At 36.7% G+C, this 23,689-nt stretch overlaps 1 protein-coding gene across 1 annotated transcript in view; it reads left to right on the forward strand.

Moving 5' to 3' along the window:
* The window catches only part of LOC150107201 (synaptic vesicular amine transporter-like), a 143,972-nt gene that overhangs the window by 90,755 nt on the left and 29,528 nt on the right, over positions 1-23,689 (forward strand). The window contains exons 3-4 of the mRNA XM_090391053.1: positions 10,660-11,116; positions 14,590-14,648. Coding sequence (XP_090247179.1) covers positions 10,660-11,116; positions 14,590-14,648 — 516 coding nt within the window. The remainder of the gene's footprint in view (positions 1-10,659; positions 11,117-14,589; positions 14,649-23,689) is intronic.

Consider the following 23,689-nt stretch of genomic DNA (forward strand, 5'->3'; position numbering starts at 1 on the left):
CAACGTAATTTGCTGTTCAGCCTCTGTACGTCAGAACCTGGAACCAGCATATCCTCGTGCCCGATTTGGGATGGATGAGTAGTCGTCTTCAAATTCCCCTGTGTACTGATCAATCCCACATCCATTTGGTAGATGATACTTTGTTGTTTGAACGGATGTTTACCGTTCACACCGATCTTGATATACAGCCAACCGTTTCTTCGATCTCTTCTTTATCGACTGCAAAAAGTGTCCCTTCGTCTACGAGTAGTGTTTCACGTTTTTTGATAACGTTATAACATTCTGGGGAAACGTTATGAAATGTCGAAGAAAAGCTCTTTACACTGAATGGAGATGTGTGGCTCATTAGTCGGTGTATGAATCTGTGCTCTTAGAGTACTTCCAGGCAATGGCAAGTTACCAACCATATGCTCGACATGTTTATACCAGAATTTAACACCGTTTCTTAATGCGGAAGTTCCTAGAAAAATAATGAGTACTCTACATTGTCTAAATTATTAGTCGAATTAGGAGTTAGCAACGAAGACACAATATTCTGGAGAGATATTTGCTAGTCCTCTTTTATTATTCCTTTTTTTTTTAGATTTTTGGCGTATAATGTTCATAAATATATTCCAATTAATAAATCTTAATATTTTTCGATATCATAATACACGAGTGTTAATGGGATAAGAAACTGCTGCATACATGAAGTTATGCATCTAATTATGAGAAGAATAAAAAGTTTTGACTGGAATGAATAACGGATGTAAAAAAGTTTCAAGAAATTAATCAGCTGAATAATTTTAAAAATAAATAAATAAATATTATTGAAGGAAAACGGGAAATAATCAAACCTCGAAGATTTAATATCAACTTCTGAATAAAACATTGATGGATTCAGCGCGTAATGAAGTTATCTGCAAAGATAGAAAAATGAAAACTCCCTGGTGGAGTTTTCATTTTTCTATCAAAAAGTTAAAGAAGTATTTTAGGAAAAGAAGAAATCGTACCGAAAGATGATGGCAAATAAATCAGGTTAAGTGCTTCAAGAATATAGAAAGAAATTAGAAAACAAGTAATAGAAAAATATATAAACGACAACGCTAAGGTAGTAAACTATTCTGGTGATATTGAAAAACTTAGAAGTGAAAGATAGGATAAATATCACAAAAGAAATCAAAGGTAACAGAGATGATAGAAAACGTGATAGTGAGGATATCCTGAAATAATTTCCTTGGGGGGAAAAGCTATTATATGAAATCTTTACTTTTTTAAAAAGCCATTAAATGAAATAATTAGAAATTAAACTGCACTAGGAAATATCCAGGAGGAGTACAGGCATAATTATATTTCAACATCGGGAGATAGAGAAAGCCAGTGGGAAAAAATAAGTGAAGACGGTCAAATGGAGAGAGAAAATTCGGCGGGAACTTTTTACCCACATGTAAATAAAGCAGTGCTACCTCTTGTATTTCAGAAGGTTTTACCAAAACTTCGATTCCAAATGGAGCATAACTTATAATGCGCCAGAATAAAAAAAGAAAATATAGGTAAATATCAGAATGAAAGAGTAATCTAATCTTTTTTCAGAATGTTTGGAGTAATTTCTTTCTTGACTTTTACCAAAGCAGAGTGGTAAACCTGCACTACATTAATGCGATGGGCAGGCTGAATCTTGTATATTTTATTTATATATTTTTGGTATTTTTCTGTTTGCTTTTACATAGTTCGGAAGCTCTGTTCTAGAGACCAAAGCGAAGTTTTTCAATCGACTTCAGGCCTCCAATAAGCGGGTTGGTGATACACTCAGCGATGACATTCATCTCTCATTTAAATGACTACATTTGAGAAGTAGCTCACAGAATTTATTCGAGACTCACTTTGTAAGGAACAAAGAGGAGTTTTGAATTTTTACCTTTAGCCAAATTTCTGTAAATCTTGAAAACACATATTACAAAGCACAGATGGAAAATGTTTTCAACAAGAAAACTGCATGTCATAGAAATTATTTTATTTATAGAAATGTTATTTATTTAAATCTTACGGAAATGAAACTGCTAATCTCTCTATGACTCTTCGAGGAAGTAACTAAAACATGGTAGAAATAATGAATATTTAACTTATTCCTTTATGCACCATATATTAAAATGGGTAACTCATATAAAATAATATTTAATTGTTTATATGTTAACAAGTTAAAGAAGGCCCGTTGCAGGCCTTCTTTAACTTGTAACCTTAAAAGCTTAAACGTGAAGATGCAAATATTCATTTCCCAGTAACCCAGAGACACACGATTTAATAGGACGAAACATCAGAAGTCAATTGCTTATGTTATGACCATTACAAACTTCGTGTATGCCGAATTTCAGTGAAATCAGTAAGTCATCAACAAATAAATCCTCCGCTGCAACATCCATATGGTTAGGCACCACTAGATGAGTACAATCAACGATATAACAACCTCTTTTACTTATTGAAAGTTTGAATTGGATTGGCCAAAAACTCTGTTTCTACTTCAGGGGAAAATTTACCGTTTACTTTTTTTTCTATTGCTTCCAAATTGCATGCTGGAAGAAACAGCGAGAAAGCAAACGGTATTCCAGTTTCACACTCCTTGATTTTTTCATCTGAAACGTGGCACCATTTGGGCATATGTTCACTCTAACATGTGATGTCAGAGGAAACCTATACATAAACGCGAATGTTCTTTTCCCAACTATACTGATGCACCCATTTGTTATCATCAGTGATCTCACATAAACTTTTCACATGCCACTAGAACAGTAATGATGCTAACCGCGTTCCACACACTCTTGATTTATTAATCACCAATGACACTTGCAAATCGTATAGTATATGTTGATTGTTCTGTTCACAGTTCAGACTACAGCGTTATATTCGTTTCTTATCCTCCTATCGGGTAACTATAATACAGTTGCTGCCATTGTGATATTGTCTGACATTATAAGTAGAATGATTTTCGTGATTTCTGTTTCATTTTCTGTTGAATTATCGTTTTCATTCGTTCATTCGCTTGATGCACACCATAGAACAGTTATTTGTGTGAAAACATTCCCTCATTCTCCATACCACTTTTAATTCGTGCTCTTATCTAATCCCCAATTTGCTAAGAGACATTTCGAAGCTGTTCAAGAGGAGAATCAAGCATATCACAGCTGGCTTGATCAACATTTCGCTCCTAATTTTGTTTGTTTTATTTATAATAAAGCTCGATTGACTGCAAGAATATTATCATCATATCTACAAATGAATTCATATGTTTTAGTATGTTCAAAGCTATTGGTCGTGAATTTTGATCAATCCGGTCTGTTTTGTTCTCGGATGGATAACCCAGTGCAAAATTAATTTCCTAACTTCTTGAGTTGATGATCTTGGTAAATGCCTTCCTACCATTCAAACATGCAACATTCTGTCCCCTTTCTGATTTTCCCTAGAAAGAGATCAGGAAAATATGGTCCGAATTGGACATCAAAATATTTCCTAATCTGTTAGTAGTTCTCTAATTGTTCTGATGATTTACTCAAGAGAGTACACCTGTTCTGTTGCATTTTTATTCTGTTATATTCCACTAAAATTTATCAGGAAGATTGGAAATTATCCGATATACAACTTATCTCTTCACAAGAAGGAAGGACAAATCTCTGCTCTCAATGTAGATTTGTTTACTCCCTCTTTCTAAATAATGCATGCATTCGTACCACTCGATTTCTATCTTGCCTAGAAACTTCCCTACTAATAAACAATTGCCAGTATGAATTTCAGTTCTGTGGATCTAAGGATTGTTCTTATTTAAGTCCACCTTTGGACAAATAAATGCCAACCCAAAACTTGGAAAGTTTTCGATGATTGCTATTGATAACTCTAAGGCATTGGATCCGTTTGGTACAGAATCCTGTTAAGCTACGCCTTATGATCTTTCTTTTGACTTTCGCATTACTAGTTTCTTTTCTAGTCCACATTACGTGCGACAGTGGTCACATACATCTAGAGAATTAGATGCATTTGATGCTGAAGTATAACAGGACTTTGTTCTTTCAGTATTGACTTCTCCAATAGACTTTAAATTCAACCTACAGTTTTGTAGATAACAAAAGTTATATATAGATAGATAGATAGATTTTGTGTCCATGCAAAATGTTTCAACTAACAGACAAATAGCATAATTAGGTTTGCTCTTTATCGTATTAGGTGGTAGATGATTTTTATCTCCAGGGTGTGAACTACCAGACAACTTGTTGGAAATTTAAAATAGTTTGAATTAGTAACATGTTTAGACTGTAGATTAGGGTATTCCCATGTTATTCGTTTATTTCACCCACGCTACTTAATGAGTGATAGGTTTACCACCTTTCTTGAGTGGGAATAACAGAAAGAAAAGTACTTGGTTATATGATACAGATGGTATTCTGCATGATGATGGGATCGCGTACGAGATGACTTTCCAAGAAAGAAATAAGTTGGATTTACTACATTCAGAAGTAAATAACATTCATAATGCCTCCACAGAGCAGTCACAACATTTGCCTTACGTTTCGAAAGTTTTGTTTGTTTTATTCCCATCTAAAAGGCAAAAGATTTTTATTATGTGGATTTGAACTGAAGGTCAGTCAGCCGGTCCCAACAGAAATAGCGGAATTTTACTTCAAATAACCTAGGATTTTTCATTTCTCATAGCTGGTAAACCGAACGCTTTCAATTACATTGGCCTACCTTAGTTGTCTCTTCAGTAATTAAAAACATTCAAGAGACCAAAAATATTGTGACTGCGATTTTCCGCGTGGTGAGATGAATTTCCAAGAAAAGAAATAATTTCTCCTCTTAATACTCTTAATTTATCTGTAACATAAATATGTTTTTCTACTTTGGTAATTTTTTCAGTAGACAAAAAAATAAATAAATAAAAATAAAAACGAGATAATATGACTTCTGTCATATTAGTTTCAAGAAATCAGTATTACGAAATCAGTATTAGATATGTTGTGCCAATTACACGCCTAACGAAATTTAAGTAGCTTTTTCAGAGGAACTTTTTCTAAGCGTATTTTCTACCGATACTCAAGTTAGTCGATATCTGGCACGAGCAAGTGGATTTTTTTTCTCCTATAAACTGGGGTTTTTCGTCCCATAAACTCAAGAAAATCGACCGTAAAACCCACATTATTTCAGACAGTAACATATCTTGTTAGGGTTAGGTACCGAGAGATGGCAGCACTTGTTTGCCAGCCTCTTCATCGGTGGATGCTATAATTAGTGATAGACATGGGCCAGCTATCTCTGATTGGCTACCGGTAGAGATTGAACTGCCAACTCAGTCCCCAAAAGCTAGATAGGGTATAAAGGCCTCGCCTACTCCCTATAAGGGAATGAAGATCACCGAATGATTATTTATTCAGCTTTTGCTCGTGATACTTGTTGCTGGTGGTGTCCACCGCTAGGTCAGTTTTGGAATTGTGGTGCTTTTATTATATTATGTGTCCTAAATATCATCCAATTTTTGATTCAGTGCTCTTGCCAAGACAGTACACAGTCCTGTAACAGTGCCGGTAAGATTACAACTGCACGGTAAACGTGGTTTTTTTTGTTTTTTTTTTAGATAGATACTTCACATTGATAGAGTCATGGAAAAACAGCTAAATGAGACAATATTCGAGGAGGTATATAAAGAATTTATAAGACTAGGTGAACTACTTAACAACAATTGGCCGGGAAAAGTGAAACTGTAAGACACGTTTCCCCCGGAAAGTGTCACAGACGTTATCGCAGAAGGTCAGCCAGATTCAGTGCCTTCTACTCCTTCAGACTTTGTAGAAGTGCGAGCACGCAAAAAGCGAAGAACAACAGAAGAACCACACAATGACAATAATGAAATGGAACAGGATTCTCAGGGTTCGGACGCCGCTATTTCTCCCAAAGAAAAGGTGCCTCCGATCATCCTTAGAGAAAAGCCGAAGTGGGCAGCTTTAAGAGCCACAAGGTCCAATCTGCACATTGGCTTCATTAAGGCCAAAAACATGGATGAAGGCATAAAGATCCAGCCAGCAACAGTGACAGATTATAGAAGGTTGACCAAAGAACTGGACGACAGAGGCATCCAGTATCATACCTTTGCACTCAGTTCCGAAAAAAACTTAAAAGTGGTTCTTCGTGGTGTCTGTGAAGACATTGATACATCAGAAATAGCTGCTGACCTGAATTATCAGGATCTGCCTCCAGTCAAGGTCAGCAGAATGTACAAAGCAGACAAGACTCCCATGCCATTAGTCCTAGTTGAGATTCATAAAATATACAAGGATATCTACAACTTAAAAACACTTTGTGGTCTTATCGTCACACCAGAACCACTCCGGAAAAGATCATCTTCTGGGCAGTGCCACAGGTGCCAGAAATTTGGCCATGCCCAGAATCTTTGTAGAGCAGAATATAGAGTTTGAAATGTGGGGACAGCCACCCAACCAACACCTGTACAAAGCCTAGGACCACCTCGGCCAAATGTGCCAACTGCGGTGGCCCTCATCCTGCGAACTACAAAAGGATGTACTCAGCACCCAAAGAACAGACGGATGGAGGCAGTCAATCAGCCCTCCTCCTACAGTATCAGAACAACAGAGGCCCAGGCATCAAAACCGGAGACCCAGCGACCACAGTCGGAGACCTCCAAAAATAGAAACACCCAAAAGCAAACAAGAAGTTATGCCGATGTGACCCGTACAAATAGACCAATACCGGAACAAAATCAACCAACAGCACCTAAAAATCCAACAACTGTTATTACGGCCTCACTAGCAAACATGCTACAAAATTTCAGCTTATCAAACCCTACTGAAACATCCACTAAAAGATTTCTTCGCGAAACGCAGGTCATCCTCACAGCTCTCATAAATGAATAGTAAAAAATTCATTCCAGCATCTCTTCAGATAGTTGCTTGGAACGCAAATGGCCTCAAAAAACAAAATTCTGGAACTCCGAGATTTCACATATAGGTATCAACCAGATGTTATTTTAATCAGTGAAACTCATTTAAGACCCTCAGACAATCCTACAATAAGTGGCTATCGCCTATACAGAAATGACAGACTACTCTACAGAGGCGGCGGCGGCACTGCCATCTTCATTAAAAACTACATTAAGCACCACTCTGTGAGCAATCCTTCAACCACTAACCTTGAGATCACAGGCGTGGAAGTAGTCACCAGCTCCACTGGCAAACTGAAAATTTACTCAGCTTACAACCCTCCCCAAAAATCTCTACTTCACTCTGACCTAAATGCCATCTTATGCATCAGAGAGCCCACCATTATTGCCGGGGATCTGAATTCCAAGCATCGTGCGTGAAATTGTACAACCGCAAACAAGAATAGTTACATCCTTTCCAATTACTTAGGATCAAGCAACGCTGTTGTGGCAGGCCCCACCGAACCAACTCATCTCAGTACGTTCGGCACTGCTGACATCCTGGATATAGGTATCCTGCAGGATATTAAACTTCAATCCAGCATCATATCTATGGATGAACTGTCATCCGATCACAATCCAATTCTACTACAGCTGGGAAATCAAGAACACCTGTGTCCTCCTTCTCACTCCTACATTTCATGGGAAAGACTGTCAGCAGCACTCAAGGATTATATTGGACCTTCCTCACATAAGCACAAAAGAAGAAGTAGAAACTGCAGTTACAAATCTCACACAACAAATTAATTCTGCTATAAAGGTAGCTACTTCCTACAAATCTGCCCGCAAGCCAGATAGTTTGCCTGAAGACATCATGAACTTGATCAGAGACAAAAACAGAGCTAGGAAAAGATTCCAATAACACGCGTGCACCACAAGATAAAACAGCTCTAAACAGGATAAATGGGACAGTTAGAGATGCACTTAAAACTCAGAAACCAAGTTTGGGATAAAAAGTTATCCTCTATCTCTCCTATTGATTACTCTATCTGGGGGTTACTAAGAAACATCAGAAATAAAAACAGTTCCCTCCCCACATAATCTCAAACCAGGGCTTAGTTCAGACAGATGTAGATAAGGCAGAAGTCATACTAAAGTCTCTTGAAGAGCAGTACAAACCCTCTTATAACAACTTAGATTTCAATCACTTGTACAAAATCCACAGACAGGTCAGACACGCTTTAAATCTCCCAGATACCAGCGCTGACCATATTGCACCCACATCACCTGTTGAATTATATGATATTATTAAAAAACTTAAGAACAGTAAAGCTCCTGGACCAGATGGTATCTCAAACAGGGTGATCAAGCTGCTGCCTCAGAAAGCTGTAGTGCACCTGACCAGTACAATAAATGCAATCTTAAGATTTCACTATTTTCCTTCCACCTGGAAACTGGCTGATGTAATTCCTATTCATAAGCCAGGAAAAGACCCACACCTACCATAAAATTATCGTCCAATCAGTCTTATCTCTAATCTGGGTAAGGTTGCAAAGAAGGTCATCCTCTCACGACTCCAAACCTCAGTAAATGACCTAAACATCCTCTCTAAGGAACAGTTTGGTTTTCGGCAACACCATAGTACTACTCAGCAAATCCACAGAATTGTCAAATTCATCACCACCAGTTACAACTGGCGCCAGTGTACAGGAGCTGTTTTCCTAGACCTATCCAAAGCATTTAACAAAATCTGGCATTTTGGTCTCCTGCACAAACTTATCTCAGCCGGTACATCACTAAAATGGTTCGTCTAATCCATTCATATCTTCAGAATTTCACTTTCAATGCAAGTGAAAATCAACAGTTCTACATCATCTTTGCTGGAGTGCCGCAGGGATCTCTACAGGCCCCATTGCTGTTTTCTGTATGCGTGTCAGACATCCCGCACAATCCGATGACTTCCATTTTGGCCCTGTATGCGGCGATACGGCAATACTAACCAGATCTCTCAGACTCCATTTCATTAACAGAAAACTTCAAGAAAACCTTCTAAAGCTGGAGGGCTGGTTCTCCAAATGGAGACTGGAAGTCAACCCCTTGAAAAGCTCAGCCGTTCTTTTCTCAAAAAGGCCAATGTCTCCTGCAGGAGATGTGTTACTATTCAATACTAAATTCCCCGGCAGACAGAAACAAATTACCTGAGTGTAATTATCGACAAAAAGCTATCTTTCAACCAACACAACAAGTCTGCGTGTGCAAAGGTATCTAAAGCCATAGCTCAGATCTATCCGCTAATTAATAGAAATAGCAAGCTCAGCAACAGAATCAAATTGAAACTATACCAGATGACGATTCGTCTTATAATCACCTATGTCTCTCCGGCCTGGAGCCACACCTCTAATGCTAGCGTTATCAAAATACAGCGAGTGCAGAACAAGTGCTTGAGAATGATTCTGAACGCCCCGTGGTATGTTAGAAACAATCAACTCCACAGAGACACAAATATTCCCTATATTTTCTCTTTTCTACAATTCTTAGCATCCAAGTTTTTCCTCAAGACGTCCACACATCCCAACAATTTGGTTCAGCAAGCTGCAGCATACGATCCACGGACATATTCAAATATAGAAGACCAAAAGCTATATTAGCCTCCTATAGCGATGCATAATCTCCATGCCCATTCAGGGCGAGCAAATGTCTCATAAATTTTACCCTCACTGTAACCACAACAGATAGCGGGGAATGTGAAAAACATCTTGCTTTACCCGTAAAGACTTAAATGTCAATTGTCAATAAGGGAATAAAACATATTAGATTACTTATTTCTTATTTTATTTAAATTTAAGTGTCTGCAGTTTAAGAAATTATGAAGCAAAATCGACTAATAATATAGCATAACAAGCAGGTCAAAAATATCTGAAGATTTTATGAAGCGAATAGTCTAGATAACTGTCATCGACCAGAAAATACGTTTTTATTTTATTTTATTATTATTTTTTAAAAAACTTTTCTTAGTATTTGAGATCTAAAATTACGAAATTAGTAAATGTTTACTGGCCTAATTGGCTGAGTGGTCCACTCTCCAACCAACAGGATGTGAGTTTAAATCTCACTTTGGACACGGATGTTTATGAATGCCATTAGGTGGCAGATGAATTTCACCGGCAGTATGTAAGACCATCATCCCCGCTTATTGGAGACCCGAGGTGGCTTAAGCAAATTACATGCTTGATCTTTGAAAGATTACCAAAATCCTAAAACAATTTATTAATACAGTTAGTGCTGCCATAGAAGACAGAAAATTAAAGTCTGATCAAATTAGAAACCTAATCTAATAATCAAAGGCTATACCCCTGGGATTGATATAAGTTTTCAAAATTTGGTAGGTGTGGATTGCTAAAAATAAAATCTTTGATAGTGTGCTAATACACTGCACAAATTTGTGTAAAATTTCTGTTGCGTTAAAATAGTAGCCGCTATGTAATTCACTTGGACAGTGATCATGTGCAACGTTAAACATACTTTACATATAATTTGGGCAGTTAAATATTTATTGATCTCTTTATGTTTTGGTATTTGGAAACAAGCGCCTTCTTCCAGTCAATTGTAATGTTATATCGGTGAACATGGAACATGTGATTAGTCTGTTAACATAGTATCAACTATATGGATTCGATATACTTGGTTAAGCTATGTAAATTCACTGATGTATTCTCATTAGCAGAAAATAATTATTTAGGAATAATATGCTTGTTATTTTGCAGTTCCCATCATACCAGCATTCCTCTATCAACTCCACCATGAAAACGATCTCAAAGAAATCAACGAATCTCTGTCAGCCTCAACAACCGAACAGTCAGCCACAACCACAATGAACCCTGTCACGAAGAATGACGAAGTGAACATTGTAAAAATGTGCCAACAACTTTTAAACAAAGATAAAAACTCGCAAACCGCATTGCCTCCAGCTCAACTCATGCAACAGGAATTAAACAACAACAACGACTTTTATATTACGACTACCATTTCGCCGTCTACGGAAAACGCCACAGAACAACAACAACAAGAAGAAGAACTGGAAACCACAACAATGTCCAAAGCAGAACTGAAGTTACGTCATAAAGAGCTGGTGAATGAAAATGTCGAAGTTGGAGTGATGTTTGCTTCAAAACCGATCGTGCAAGCCATAACGAATCCATTCATTGGACCTCTCACTAACAGGTAGGGGTAAATCCTATAACTGCACTATACAATATTCTTTTTTGTAATTATTGAACAAGTTCTTTGAACCTGAGCACCACCTGCATATCCTCTTTATCCCGCGAAGGGATAAGCAGATAGCATTACTCTGTATGCATACAGAAATATACGTGCATGTACCGCTAAACTACTTTGACTCGAACCGTGGGCTGCATCTTTGCTAATTATGTCGGATAATATCCACTTGTCTTTATTCTTGTTTTCGTTCTGGTACTATTGAAATTTCCACATACTCGTGGTGCCATTGCATATCCGTAAAAAAACTACGGGATTTCCGTTGACACCGCGTCCACTCAAAATCTAAAATGTCTGACATCCGCAGTATGTTTAATTTCCTGAACACACTTCATCCTTTTAGAGTAAATTTATTTTTAATTAAATATGCGTTTTGGTTTGTAATCTAAATATATTTTTAAATATGCAAACATAAATGTGGCGATGCAGATTTTTTATTTATTTTTTTAATTTTTTTAATGAGAGAGAGAAAACTTACGATACTGTACCGGAACAAATAATTTAAGTCTTTAAAACTGACGCTTGAGGTGGTAAAATGATGTTTCGTGTTTACTTGAAAAAAAAAAATTATTTAAAAAAACATAAACTGATAATGCGATCCAAGACTCCAATCCAATTGTCAAATATGGCCTGTATTAATAATAATTGGGAAAAACCGATGAACTAAAAGAATCAGTGAGGCTACTTTTACGTAGTTAATGAAACAATAATGTGGAATCTTAAAACAAAAACTAATAAATATAGGTCACAATAGGTTCGAATAAGCCCTAGCATAAATACCTATGAACGTCTTTAAGTATAGGATGATTTTCATCGCCCGGTGTGATGCCCACGCTCCTTATTAGATGTCTTATACTACACATGGGAGTACATACTATAAGCATATAGCCAGAGTGAGCAAGATTAACATAAAAATTTCAGATTTCGTTTTTTTATTTTTATTTTTTTTCATTTAAGAAGCGATCTTTTGAAGAGGTCAGTACTTCAATATCCAAAGTATCGAACTATGTTTTTAAAAATAGATATCATTTTGTGTACAAAATGTGTTGCAAATGAAATGTCAGTCTCAAAATTCGTCGTTCTTAGTATCATCAATTTCGTGACATGCGCTCTCAAGGGATGTATAGGATAACTATCACAATACTATATGAAAACTATTAACTTCTTATCAACAAAAGTTCTCCAAATTAGTCTGTTATCTATCATCACTACAATATTGTCAGGCCTATATTTCGGTCTTCTAAGGTACATCTAAACTGCATCAATTCATTTAGATCTTGGTCTTCCTTAGGTCGTTTACCTGCCATCCTGGGGTCATATCACATGTTTTGCTGACCTTATATCAGCTTTGTTTACATAGTCTCCAGCATTGCTAACAATGCCAGGTTTCTTCCTAATCTCTTCATTTTAAATATGAATCTACAATTGATACCATCTCTTCATTCCTCCAATTTCATCAGCACTCATATCTGTGGTCTGCAGTCTTCGAACTTCTATATTATTTTAAACTTTAACTGTGAGAAGTGATATACTGATCATATCACACGCAATAGTTTTTGCCTCTTTATTATTCTGGTTCCCTTGAACTATAACCACGAGCATCTTCAATGGTAAGGCCATGAATTTCACTAAACTTTCTCTACAGATTGAGCAAGTAGCGCTTGGTAACAGTAGGATTTCATTCCACTAGTTTTCTATAATATGTTTTTGACTGTGTGTGCTTCTGGCTTGTTTGCATGTGTCTGGGAGTAAAGGCTTTGTCATTTTCATAAGAGAACGGCTAGCTCACCATCTCAACTATTTTAACTGTCGAGAACGTGAATCAGTCAAGCAGCGACTTCTGAATTGCAGCTCACTTCCTACTTCCTCACTACTTGACTTTTGTTTTTTTATATAAGACGTATATTTTTAGATATTGCTTATTTTTAGATGAAATAGGTTTTTAAAAAATTCCAGTATTTCTTGAAATTTTTTAAAGAACAAAACGAGTCCTTGGACTCCTTGGAGATGTCACGTAGTAGTAGTAGAAGTAATAATAATCATAATAATAATAAATACATAAATAAATAAATTATATTCCAGACGGGTTGAACAACGTGACCTTTAAAGCTGTCTGAGAAGAAACCTACTTTAACAATTCACTCCCCTTTTATATTAATCTGATCGGGATGAATATTTTAGACGATGTCAAGCGATATCAGAAACGCTTATATTCCAAATTGAAGCGTTTCTGGTTCTAAACTGGGAGATCACCTGAACAATGCTATCCATGTAGGGATCTGCAATGAATACGATCTTCTCCCATTTTTGAACAACTTCGTTGTTGTCCGACTTCGCTGAAATTTAGAGAGGAGAATAAACATCGTAACAAATAGCTATTTTTCAAATGAGATTGAAATCCTTTGAACAATGCGACCTTAGATGTGACTTCGGAGGTTGACAATAAGAAAAACACAGTGAGGCTGGACGTTTATCTCTATTTTCAAATTGCTGTAGTTCTTTCGTTAGTTATATTTAAACCTGCAAAGTTGACAGGTTTGTCCTATCGAATAAAAGTGGCAGATGCGTAATATTCAATCTGGAGTCAGGGTTACAATTGATTGAATTGTTGAAGTTGTTGTTGCTTTTTTTCTCAAAAAGGTTTCCCGGATAATTTTCTATTGCTTTGGAAACTGTTTCGTAATGACTTCGTATTTATAAATAAAATTTATAAAATTAATGAAATTTTCCTGAATCTCTCCCAAGAAATAAAATATAATGCAAATTCAAAAGACATAAACAAAACCTGCTGCAGCCTTCGTTCTGAAATCTCTCACTGAAAAGCGTACTAAGTTCAGACAAGATATACAGGCATCCAAAATCACGTGTTCAATTCAGAGGCCGCTTGAGAGACTGCCGATATGGTATCAGTCTGGGAATGGCTACTTCATTTATCAGCAACTCTACTATTGTTGCCAACAGATGGCGTATCGATTTCCACTTAAGTCTGGATGAAGAGAATTGACACGAGATATTTTTATGAAGGCCGCAGCCACAAAATGTCTGCGATAACTAGTGTCAGTTTTTCTCCGATAGTGAAGTGGTGTTTTCCTTCTCTCAAGATGATAAATGATTCTTAGGAGCGTGGAAGAATAGATGGCAGCAGTGTAGCAAAATAAACATAACGTAATATATTTAAATCACACATTACCAATTTTGATTTGCAGAATTTTTCATAAGCCGAAAAATCTTTAAATAATTTTACAGTTATCATTGAAGCCACTATTTTAGTTAGGTTACCAAATGGTTAATGTTTTAGTTAACTTATCAAAGTTTGATTTGCAAACAACCTATTCAAATCGTGACTTTTTTTAAATGTTTTGTACTACGGTATGGGTATATGATTTTAGAACTGATAGCTGTTCCAATGTTTCTTGCAGAATTGGATATACAATTCCTATGTTCACTGGATTCATTATCATGTTTCTGTCCACTATCAGTAAGTATTTTTCATATTTCAACATATTTTTAACCTTTCCATTTCTTTAGTTGATGGATAATCCATAATGCTCAAAGGGTTGGAATTTGTATTGATGTGCAGCAAACACTGATTTTAATATTCTTTAGATTTTAATGCAGACTACAATGAATTAGGCTATTGAGTAATGTTTGGTTTATTTATTAATATAATTAATTTAAAGGTTTAATTTCTTGGATTTCAATTTTTAATTTTTTTATTAATTTTCATTATACGATGGCTGAAATCTTAACTAATATATGAAGTTCAGTAGGCGGCAGTTTTTGATTCTATGTTATACCCAATTTCCTTTCTATTAATTTGAGATCAAAAAGTTTCTTACATATCGCTGTTGCTAGTCGTCTTTAATTAATGAATACGCTAACAATAAATACATCTGTGTCACACTTATACAAAGATCCAATGAAGGGTGCAAAGTATAATAGGCGTTAATATAAGATGTTAATCACTTAATACGACTACAAAGAAAACTAGAGAATTTATTAACATATATGTTGGGAAAAAGATATGTAAAAAAAAAAAAAAACGTTCGGTTTTTCTCAAAACCGAAGGAACCAGAGATGCAGTAACATCATTGAGGATACTTGAAGAATGGAATCTAAGTCAAAAAGAAAAATCTGTACATTTGTTTTGTGGGCTTGGAAAAGGCTATATATATTAGACAAAGTTTAATATCTTAAACTTTGAAAATGAAACTAAATTAATAGATCTTATTAAAAATCTTTACAAGAAACAAAAAACAAATGGACGTTGGAATGTCAGGAGAGGTGGCAGATGGTAGCGCCTATTATCACCTTAGTACTCTTTAATATCTTTGCAAAAATGACAGTAACTGCTCTAGAACGAAGAGAATATGATGAGTGTCAATCAAATTAAGATAAAGTCAGTAAGATTTCCAGATGACAAGGCCGTCATCTCGAAATCTTACTGACTTTTGAGCTATCTGTCATTACTTACAGGTAATGACAGATAGCTCAAACATCACAGAAAATGCATAAGGGCTGATAATAAATATCTCTAAGGCAGAATATTTGGCATTGTTCAAAATACTACAGAGCTTAGACTTAATTAAGGACAATAATAAGATGGTGCAACTTCAAAAATAAATTCATATACGAATATTTGGGAAGCCTCCTCACAAAAAAAAATGTAAAATGATTGCAACAAATCAAATCAAGAATAACCACAAGCAAAGCAGCATCATTCATGATTAAGAAAAACTTATCCACCACAACAAATATAAATAAATCCTTAAGAAAGAGAATACTACACTTCTATGCATGGAGCATAGCACTAACCTGAACACTCCCGAACGTAACAGAGACAAGTTGAAAGCTTTCGAGATGGTGTCGAGGAGATTTTCGAAAGGTGCGATGATGGCCAGCTAAAAGATCAGATAGATGTTTTCGAAACTGCAGAAAGGGCGAAAAATGTCCTCAAAGATATTTGAATGAGAAGATTGCTTCCTCTTGACGATAATCAAGAGGAAAATAAATGGCTGAAAATCACTAAGACGTCCAAGAAGAAGAAGAAGAATTATATACCAACCGAGAGACGAGATAAAAAAAAGTACTCAGAAATGAACCTTGCAGGTGACAGAATCACTGAGGATGATAAGGTGAAAGAAGCTGCCCAAAACAGTCCATGGGCTGAGGGATTTAGAGATATGCATGTGAACTGTGACGTAGAAATGGATGTAATAAACAGAATAAATAAATAATTGAAACAACCTGGAAAGTACTGTATATCGGAAATAAAAACAGAATAAGTCAAGACCAATAGGAATGGCCTTGTTTAATAGTGCACATGAAATTCCCATAAGGTCACTTTCTTGTGGCTGAATTTCGATTGACATCTGAAGGTCACTGCAGCTTGCTCAACATAACAAACTACAACGAATAAAATAGCAATTCTTCATTTTATTGAGTGCTATTTTAAAATATTATGCGCTTTTATGCTATTAATTGCTGTCGATTTGCACGTGTTAGATTAACCATGCCGACGTCAATATGGATGAAGCATATCGCTCCTAATGAACTTCATATCCATCATATATTTCAATGCAAAACAACGGTCTTACGATTTTTAACATGCACTTCGCATCCATGGCAACTTTGACGTGCATATACAAGTCAAAGCCAGTTGGATGGTTATAAGTTTCTTCACTAACACATTGGACTGTGTTATTCTACGCAATCCGATATAATATTGTAAGGTAACCTAAAAAAAAAAAAAAAAAGGATTTTTCTCATGCAAAGAACATATGAATGCATTACACATCTACGGTCTTCTCCATATTTTATGGCATCATAGGACTAATGGACAAACACGACAAAAGACCAGCTAAACTGTATCCATGTATTTCATGTTTATGACAATATTTTCTGAACTCTTGTGTTGAAATCTACTCATGATGAAGCAACGTGGCCAGCGATTGCATTGTTGTAATATCAGCAGATTGGACTTTTCCTCAATCTTTTCCTCTATATCAAGGACTTCTAAGAATGCACGTGTGTGATATTTGACCGTATCATCAATACAGATCTGGATGATCGCTGATGTGGTCTCAAGTATGAATTTTATACCAGTTGTCCAGTTTCGCCAACTCGACCATTGGTGGCTTGTTTTGTGAGTATATTCCTATGTGTTTTGCCAGTAAGATGGGCATCTTTTGAAGAAAGTAGCAACAGATGTGGTTTCTGAAGTGCATTGAAAATGAATTTAAGACATCTTCTCGAAATATTTTTGTAATCTGGTATGATATGGGAACAGCGCAAAGGATATTGGATTGCCTCGGCCACTTTCTTGAGAATCTGACCCAGGAAGGTTATTAAACATGAAGTAATTCCATGAAGCAATTTCTAGTGTATCTGTTACCGCTAAAGTGCAGAAATCAGTAATTCTACAGATTATCTAGGTATTGTGCAGATTAACTAGGGTGATCCGTTAAAGTGCCGAAAACTGTTTCATTTCTCAAATTACCTAGGTGATCTGCAAATTATCTAGATAATCTGCACATTACCTACTAGGCACTCGTTAAAGTGAAAATAAGATCTTTGCTGGAACAACAGCAACGTTTCTGTACGCTTAAATTAAAAAAAAAAAAAAAAAAATCAGCTAACGCCTTTTTATTCCCGTATATACGGAAGTAGGCGAGACCATTTAGCCCTATCTAACTTTTGGAGACTGAGTGGGCAGTTCAATCTCCACTGGTACCCAATCAGAGACAGATGGCCCAAGGCTATCACTAATTAAGCGGTACACAGTGAAGAGAGACGGCTCAAATGTGCCGCCATCTCGTGGTCCCTAACCCTAACACAATATATTTAATGTCTGAAATAATGTGGGTTCTACGGTCGATTTTCTTGAGTTTACAGGACGAAAAACCTGCTTGCCCGTGCCAGAGATCGACTAACTCGGGAACCGGTCGAAAAAAGGCTTAGAAAAATTTCCTCTAGTCGCCGACTAGACTCGAAACCAAGTCTTCCTTCGTGCGGCCAAGCGCAGCGGTATGTAAACGCCACATCCGCTGAGCTACACAGGCTCACGCTTAAATTAACATAATGTTATTTATTTATTTTTCGATATCTAAAGAATCAAGTTAATACAATCAAACAATCAACAAATTAGTTGATAGAATCAATCATCAATCAATTAAAAAACTATAATACAAAGAATCAAACGGTTTAAAATATTATTACAATTAAGGAAATGAATTTGCAAAACATATGACACTGGCGAAACCAAACTAAAAGTGGAGGGAGAGGGGGGAAGGAGTAGGGAAAGGAAATGAGAGAAACAAACTTTTGAACTTTAACGATAGGGAAGCCGTTAATGTGCACATTACCTAGGTAAAATGCGGAAAACCCTTGATTCCGCACCTTAACGGAGCAAATCAGTTAATCTGCAGATTAGCTAGGAAATGTGCACATTAACGGCTTTCGAGCTTTAGCAGTAACATATCCATTTTGTTGAAATGATATTCACATTTTACTCTTGAGAGACACTTGTGACATTATAATTAGGAATTATAGACACGTTAACACAAGAATATTTTAATGTTTGCCAAATATTGTTATATGAAATTGTGAATTAATACCTATAATTTATTCATCATTCTGATGAAATTTTCCTCTCTTTATGCTTAGCAATGTAACATCACGCGGCTCGTTCTACTTTTGAATGATCAATTGTTGGTATTCCACCTTGTAAAAAACTGTTCCTATGTAGCCACGCCACTGAGGATAGTCTGTTAGTTTTAGACTGAAATATTTGGCAAACATTAAAATATTCTTGTGTTAACGTGTCTATAATTCTTCATGATACTCACATAATCACTGTCCCTTGCATTTCTTCGCACACTAATTGGTAGATTCCCTTTTGAACATCGCTTTGTTTATTGTCTTTCCAACTAATGCATGTCTATTCTTATTATCACTTTAAGACTCGAGATTTAAGAAACCTCACAGATCATTTGACACATTTCACTCCTACAAGATGAGTATAATAAACCTTTTTTGTGTGCACCTATATAGATTCGTTTTTAGAGAAAGTAATATCAGTGACTTGATGAATAACATTCATCATTTTATTTTTTAATCCTCCACAACATTTTCAGTATCTCTTGTCATCTACTTCGATAAATACGCTGGTGTCCAAAATCTAAGGACGAACTACATTTTAACTGTATATGAAAAGCTTTTCATAACTACAGCCAAATGTGGAATAAAATTTATCGCCATCTTACTAAAACATTATGTTTCGCAAAAATGTGTAATAAATTTCGTACAAAGTAAACTGGAATACGTCTTTGGCAAAAGGTTCAAAGTTCCTAAATATGTAATTAAGGAATTAATATGCAGTGCATACCGAAAACTATGAGGAGACACATATCAGTATGGAACATGTCCACCTGGAACTGCGATGCTGCTGTCACAAGTTCATACCATGCTTAGCACCCAGTGATTCAGGAGATTTTAAGGCAAACTAGCCTACTCCTTCAGAGCAAGGATAAGGCCCTGTTTGTTTTCTGGAGGGAATTTTCTAGCGGTACTGCGTCCCAAAAATCTTCTATGGGGTTGAGATCTGGGGAGCGTGCTGGCCACTCGATTCGATTAATATCCTCTGTCTCCAGAAGTATTTTTTATTACTCATGTACGACATGGTGGCATTGTCATCCATAAAAATAAATTCTTCGCCTATAGCACCACGAGCAATCGAACATAACGTTGAAGAACTTCGTTGCAGTATCCTTCACCGGTCATAGTCCCTTTTTCTTTTTTCTAGCACTTGTATTTCGGTGCATTCATTAAGCATCTATCTATTCCTTTGAAGAACATTCCCGCGATGATAACTAGTACCACATTTACGCCAGATCGAGTGGCTTCTAGAATCTGAAGAAAGACTAAAACGACCTTCATCTGTACAGTACATTAGCCAATTGGTTCTTATCCAATTTTTATGGATACAACACCACTGAAAACATGCTCTGCAATGAACTGTCGATAAAGGGACATAGACTACAGGCCTTCGGGCGTATAGCCCTGCTTGTCGCAAATGTCTTACTACAGTTTGTCGAGATATCTGCGTACCTGTGCTTGAATGGAGCCGACTTGCAAGTTGACCTGCCGTGGTGTGTTGATTACGTTTTGCTGTTAGAACGAAACTTCTGCCTTCATGTTCCATATTAGAGCCAGGGAAACCTCTTAGCAAACGTCTGGAACACATTCCATTGGTTTGAACCCTGCCTAGAGATTCGATACAACGCTGCATGAACATTCAAACTCTCTGGCAATATCAGTAATTCTGCGTCCTTCTTCATGCTCTCCAATAATTCTTCCCAGCGTGAAATCATCCAGATGATGTCTTTGAGACATTAGAAGACATCCAAGTTTGCAACTTACTTGCTTCCTTCACGAAAAGAACTTCCTCCAAACACAATTCGCTTAACCATTACCGTTAACGTTACTGATAGGATGGGTGAAGCACTAGTGATTTTCATATTCCCCTTTAATGAGAGTTGTTTGGGAATGGGGGGTTTGTGAGCAATTAAGCTCGTCCTCTGAGGGCAGTTGTGTTAGCTATGATCGGTTGAGAGAAGAATAGCCTTCGGTCTTTTGTGTTTGTAGTAATCAGTCTCATTGTACAGTAATTGACAGCTTCTACGATTAGTGGGTTTGAACTTGATTTCACGAAGAATTTTTCTGCTAGATTACGAAGAAAGGAGGAAATATATGGAATGCCGGTTTCTCGGTGAATCTGTGAATTTCTGATGAACCACGGCGCATCCAGGATCATCCTAAGGCATTTGCTCTGGATTCTCTGCAATTTCGAAATGTTTGATCTTCAAGTGTGACTCCATGCTGGTGAGGCATAGGTAATGACTGGACGTAATACCATCCGGTAAAGAAGCAATTTATTATGTAGGTTCAATTTGCTCTTGCGGTTGATCAATGGGTAGAGCTGTGCTATTACTTTGGAAGATTTGGAGCCAATGAGATTGATGTGCTTATTAAAAAGGAGTTTCTTATCCATTAATACCCCAAGATATTTGGTCTCTGATTGTCATGGGATCTTATGACCAGAGAGCAGGATGTCTTCTTTAATTATTATTATTACATCATACCTCCAGGGAATCCAAAGACTCATCGAGGGATGGCATCTATTCTACAACTCTTCGTCTCACTACTCCACCAAACTTCATCAGTTAACACCAACGCCATCTACCACCGACTACCACTAGTACTTTCACAGACAATCACAACATCCATGCCCACGGCGGTATTCGAACCCGCAGCCTTTTGGCTGGAGAGCGAATACGCTAACCACTCGGTCAACCAAGGCCTTTCTTCTTAATGCAGACCTTTCTTCTTGAAAACAACATGGCTGAGCTTTTGAGGGGGTTCACTTGAATCCTTCAGTTGGTGAACCAGTTTGCTAGCTCAGTGATACTTCATTGGAGTCTAGCGATTGCTAGGCGAGGGCTGAGCGATCTAGCTAGAATAGCGGTGTCGTCGGCATAAAGGGCCGTAGTGGTTGTTCTTGAATTGAGAGGAATATCTGCCATGTAAGTTGTGAAAAGTATTGGGGACAGAAGAGAACCCTGAGGTACTCCTGCCAGAATTTTGCACCTTGATGACACAATTCTGTTCAGTTTTACTTGCATGTATCTTTCATTAATATATAGATATATGAGTTTCACTAGTTTAATTGGGATATTGTTTTCAATTAGTTTGAAGATAAGGTTGATGCCAGACCTTATCAAAGGCCTTGGCAACATCCAAAAATACAGCAGCAGTGTGAAGGTGCCAGTTAAAACCATGAGTGATATGTTCTGTTAATCAATGAATTTGTTGCACCGTGTTGTGAGCTTTGTGAAATCCAAATTGCTCATTTGGGATTATTTTCTGTTTGTCCACTGCTGATTGTAGTCTTGATAGGATGACCTTTTCTATTACTTTGTCAAGACAGGAAAGAAGACTGATGGGCTTTGGGGAAGTTGTGTGTTATTAGCAGGCTTTTTCAGAGGTATAATGTCCGCGATTTTCCAATCTGTGGGAAAGTATTGGAATCTTAAAATGGAACTGGTAATATTAACTAGATGAATTATGGCTTTTCGTGGGAGTAGCTTTATTATTCTATTGGTAATGCCGTCAGGGCCGGGGACCTTTTTATTCTTCAGATGGGAAATAATATTTATTATTTCTTTTGGAGATACAATTCGTTTAACTTAGCCTTTTGCTTTTTATCCTGTTGAGTGCTACCACGTGACCAATTTGCGCGCGATTAGAAAATTTGAAAGTGTACTCGCTTTCTCGAAATCGTCAGTTATACACATTGCCACAAGCTGATTCGTCTCAATTTGTGGTTGTAATCTTCAGAAAGAGTGTTCGTCCTTAGGTTTGGTACATCAGTGTATTCACGCATTGTGGAATATGTTGCAGAAAGTTGTGCTATTTTATTTCAAGGGCACAGATTGGGCAAACCAATGCTGTTAAACTTCTAATTACCTGCTCTTCCTACTCGAGCCGCTCTCCGATTGTTTTTGTCAAGGACACGTCATTCAATCCTCTTCATAAGAGTTTTCATTATTCTAATAGCTAATTATTTTCTTTCATAATTAGCGCTCCTTCTGAGTCCAAAAAGGGGAAAGAAAATTCATTGTCTTTATTAAACAAAAGTGATGTTGCTTAGCAAAGATGAAGGTTCATTATTTGTTGTAAATTGTAAACTATAATGAAACGACTACGTGGACATAGTATACAGAGAGAGAGAGAGATATAATACTACAGGGCCACTTAAACGCAATAAAGTGTCATTATATGCTGCTCACGGTACTATTCATAAAAAGATGAATAGAGAAATGATCTGAAGAATAGAAGAAACGCAGGAGTTCCATTAAAGCGAACATCACGAACTGACAAACATCGCGGCCATGAAGTTTCCTTTCACGACTGCTAAGATTGTGGATATGCAAGGAATATATGATGAAACCAGGGATAGCAGCCCGAACCATGAATTTGCATTCAACGATGAGAAGAAAAATCAATTTTTATATATGCTGAATAATTTCGATACTCGTGGATATCAAAATTGCTTTTGAATTATTATTATTTTTATTATTATTACGTGACACCTACAGGGAGTCCAAAGACTCATCGAGGGAGGGTAAGGGTACCTACTCTACAACTCTCTGTCTGCACCACTGAATCCACCAACCACAACTAATCTCAACTACACCAACGCCATCTACCGCCAACTACCAGCACTAGTATTTTCACAGACGATCACATCCATGTCCACGGCAGGATTCGAATCCGCAGCCTTTTCGTTGGAGAGCGGATATGCTAACCATTCGGCCAACCAGGTCGGAAATTAGTTTAGTAGAGAATTAGTTTAGTAATTTTCCCGAAATTAAAGGTGCCTAGAATAAATAATAATAATAATAATAATAATAATAATAATAATAATAATAATAATAATAATAATAATAATAATAATAA

The sequence above is a fragment of the Typopeltis vanoorti genome, chromosome 4, assembly GCF_054136105.1.
Source record: "Typopeltis vanoorti isolate ZY-2024b chromosome 4, IOZ_Tvanoo_1.0, whole genome shotgun sequence".
Classification (NCBI taxonomy): Eukaryota; Metazoa; Arthropoda; class Arachnida; order Uropygi; family Thelyphonidae; genus Typopeltis; species Typopeltis vanoorti.